Consider the following 3,684-nt stretch of genomic DNA (forward strand, 5'->3'; position numbering starts at 1 on the left):
CACATGCAATGACACTATGAAAGAGAGCACAATAGCAATTTGATATTTTTTATATTTTTCTTTATCTTTCTATCCAGTTATTTCACGTATTCATCTTCATTTTCAATACGTTCCTGATGTCTGTTCTTTTACATTTTTTCAAATTTTAATTCCAACAAAATATGCATGTAATTTGAAATTAAAATTTGAATTTTAAATATGTGCAACCTTATCAAGCATTCAATCCATCTCTCAGATAATCAACTTTCGATTTTCTTCTTACCATAACCGTCTTTCTTTCTCTATCTTCTGTAATGTCTTTCTCTCCTAGAACTATATATCTTTTCTGCATCACTTTTTTTTTCTTTTATTTTTGTTCTCTCTGTCTTCTCTTTGTCAAGCGGAAAGTTCTTGATAGTATTATGGCACGGTATTTGTTGTAGGGAAGCAAAGGAAAAAAGTAGAGACACGATAGGGAGGAGCGAGAGATGCATACTGGCATCGACAACAATGGAATGATTCCGATGGTGATAGATGGCACGGAAGAGAACTCACAGTTGTAGCACCGAGAGCGGCCAGCAACGGTCTTGGTGCGATGATTCTGTATGCTCTGCTTATGTAAGTAGTCGTCGTCTTCTTCAAATGAAAGTATATATAAGATTTCTAATTTTATCCCTACTCATACTCCTCTTTGTTTTTTTAATATTATTTTTTATATAAAATGTGCCTTCTATGATGAAGTTAACTGTGTTCCTTATTATTTGATCTGATTAATATGTTCTAATTTTGGTAAGATTGGAAATGTTATTGGTGTTGTGCATAGTCTTCTTTATCTGGTGTGGAGTTGTTGATACAGAAAATCCAGAACCTCATTATTGTTGCCGGAATTCTATTTGCATTTCACTAAAAGGTTTTAATTTCTTTCCCTTTTATATTCAATTTACATCCAATATACAAAACCAAATAAGATTTCAAAGTAATGCAGCATGAACTATTCATTTTTCTTTTAGTTTTGATGTCTTTACTTCTGTATTTTCAGAGTAATTTAGGAACTAAGGCAAAAGAAGTTCTTGCTGTGTAACTACTGTGGAAGATTTGCATCCACTCTATTGTGCTTTTATTAGTTCTTTTTTTGTTCAATTGCTTAAATTTGTTGTTTGCTTTTGCTTATTATTATTCTTCTGCTTATTATTACCTTATCTCTTCTCCTTCCTCTCAAGCTTGGCTATGTTCTTTACTCTTCAAGGTGGTAGTTTCAATTCTCGATTTTTGGGTCTTTTTCCTTCTAAAACTGGGTTAATTTCTTTTTTTCCCCCACGAACCATTTGAAAAAAATTGTGGAACAAATTATGGGGTACCACCATCAAGATTTAAGCTTTGTTGCTTTCAAAGCTTACTTTAAAAATTTCATATTTCTGTTAGTAGTTCCTTTTTCTACTCTCTCACTGATGTGGTTGTATTATTAATAGTGAGACACTTTCAAAAAATGGACATCACTAGATTGGTCTTGACATTTTTCCATCAATGCTTAGAATGTTATTTTTTTTTAGGAAAATATATTAAGTTTAGATGAAAGCTATTACTTGGTAACATGGGTCAGACATTCACCATAAAGTACTTTCAGTTTTCAAGGTGGTTAGTAATTATGTACATTTTACCTGTTTAATTTTGTTTTCAATTGCCTTTAAATTTGGTTTTTAGGGTTTAGGGCTTTGTCTCGGAGTAATTGATGGGATCATCGGTATATTTGCTATTCAACTGTGTTTAATTAACTGCTCTATTAAAAACTTTCATTTTCTGCCTTTGAATTAGATTCTGCATTGATTTTTTGCTTTTCTCATTTATTGATATCATTGTGAAAGATAGAAAATAGAAGAGGATAATAATGATCATGCTTAGTAAAATATATAATAGTAATTATAATTATAATTATAATTACCAGAGTGCCAATATTGAATTAGTACATGGTACTACTAGCCTCTATCAAGTATAAGAGTGATTTTGCTAGTGTTGATTTCATGTTTAATATAACTTTTAGAGGGTGCTAGGTTCTCCTTCCTCTTAGGTAAAGGAACTAATTAGCTTTAGGGCAATTTGTACTTTAGAAAAATTTAAAAATTTTATATTTATGTTAACTTTACTACATGATTTTGTTCTTTTTTCTGTGCTTAATATTGCGTGCATCTTATTTTGAATTAATATTGTTATAATAGAATATAAAATAGGGAGAAAACTATTACCAGAATACAACTTGAGCAGTCAATTTCTGTGATGTTCATTTGGACTCAGCCTCTAGACTTTTTAAGCAGTTTGTACTATTATTGGAGGAATCCTTACGCAGGTATTTTATTCAACCATATTTCTTTTAAGTTTTCATAATATCTCTAACGGACTAATTTGAGTATTCTTACAGTATCAAGGCAATATTTGGGAAAAGAGATCCTCTCAACAACTTTTTCTTTTTTGATGCTTTTGATGAGAAGGGAATTATAGGGAACATTCCCAATTTAAATGCTATGATAATTTATGACTAAAGCACCACACTCTCTAAGAGTGAAATGTTAACACTGTCTAGAAGAAATAGACCCTTTTAACTGCACAATGTTCTAGTTATTGTTAGCTATTAATTTATATTTTTAGTTGCTAATTTATTTAGGCTAATTTCAATTTACTGTTAGAATTTTCTTGCTGTAGTAGACACAAATGAAACGATTATTTGTTGTGGGCATTGGGCAATCTATAAACATGTTTTTTTGAAGTAATAAAATCCGATGGTTAAAGCCTTTTCTTTATGGAGTACGGTAGTTGGTAAATGTGATGTATATGTTTTTATATAAATCACAAACTCAAATTTCATTGTCACCTTCCTCCTGATATGGTACTCATGTCAATTTTTTATAATATTTTGATATCTTGCGCCTCTTTTAAATGAAAGCTGTTATGCACATATCAGTTTGTGAAATTACTTTTCACTATGTGCGTGCCTTTTAGTAAGTGCTCTGAATCCAATCTCATCGTTTTAGCTTCGATTGATATAGGATGAGAGTAGACAAATTGGATAGTGTTGTATTATGGACTGAATATTTCTCACCTTTCTTCTCATTTGATTTTTTTTTGGTCGATCTTCTCATCTGATTCAATTTGGTTTATATCATATTAAATTTATTTTCTCAAATTTTGATTTAATCATTCTCATTGTGAGAAATCACTGGTCTTGATAATGATGTCTTTGTGAGAATTTCTGCTCATTGTTTTTGGAAAAAAAATTGATGAAAATTCATCTCATGTTCATCTTATAGCAATTTTGTTTGGTTGAATCTCATTGATTATTTTTCAGCATTTCAGTTTCTGGTATTAAAACTTTCAAAAGTATCTTTTTTCCCCTTAAAAAGGGAAAAAATAAAAAAAAGAACAATAGGTTTGGTACATACGAGTTTTGGAACAAATATAAAAATTAAAAAATAACAGAAATGATAGGATGATTTTGTATAGTTTTCATGATTTGGAAAAAATAAAAATCAAGTTTATTATTGTAATGCAAAATGGATCATACCTTGACTTTAAATTTCTTTGTATTTGTATTGATTTATAAACTTTTCTTTTATGGGACTTTAATATTAAAATTTTTCATTCACAACTTTACTATATAATTATACTATAATATATTTATTTTAATTAAATCGTATTTTTTATTTTATTTTATAT

At 29.5% G+C, this 3,684-nt stretch overlaps 1 protein-coding gene across 6 annotated transcripts in view; it reads left to right on the top strand.

Annotated features, from left to right (window-relative positions):
• Positions 1–2,875, top strand: part of LOC107636810 — a 10,339-nt gene extending 7,464 nt beyond the window's left edge. For 4 of the 6 annotated variants that reach the window (XM_021121565.1, XM_021121567.1, XM_021121566.1 and 1 more), the window contains exon 4: positions 1,019–1,217. In XM_021121565.1, the coding sequence (XP_020977224.1) occupies positions 1,019–1,060 (42 nt within the window). In that variant the 3' untranslated portion in view covers positions 1,061–1,217. Of the gene's footprint in view, positions 1–1,018; positions 1,218–2,192 lie in introns of those variants that run through there. The other 2 variants (XR_002361618.1, XM_021121563.1) reach the window with 2 other exon arrangements.

The sequence above is a fragment of the Arachis ipaensis genome, chromosome B04 (genome assembly GCF_000816755.2).
Source record: "Arachis ipaensis cultivar K30076 chromosome B04, Araip1.1, whole genome shotgun sequence".
Classification (NCBI taxonomy): Eukaryota; Viridiplantae; Streptophyta; class Magnoliopsida; order Fabales; family Fabaceae; genus Arachis; species Arachis ipaensis.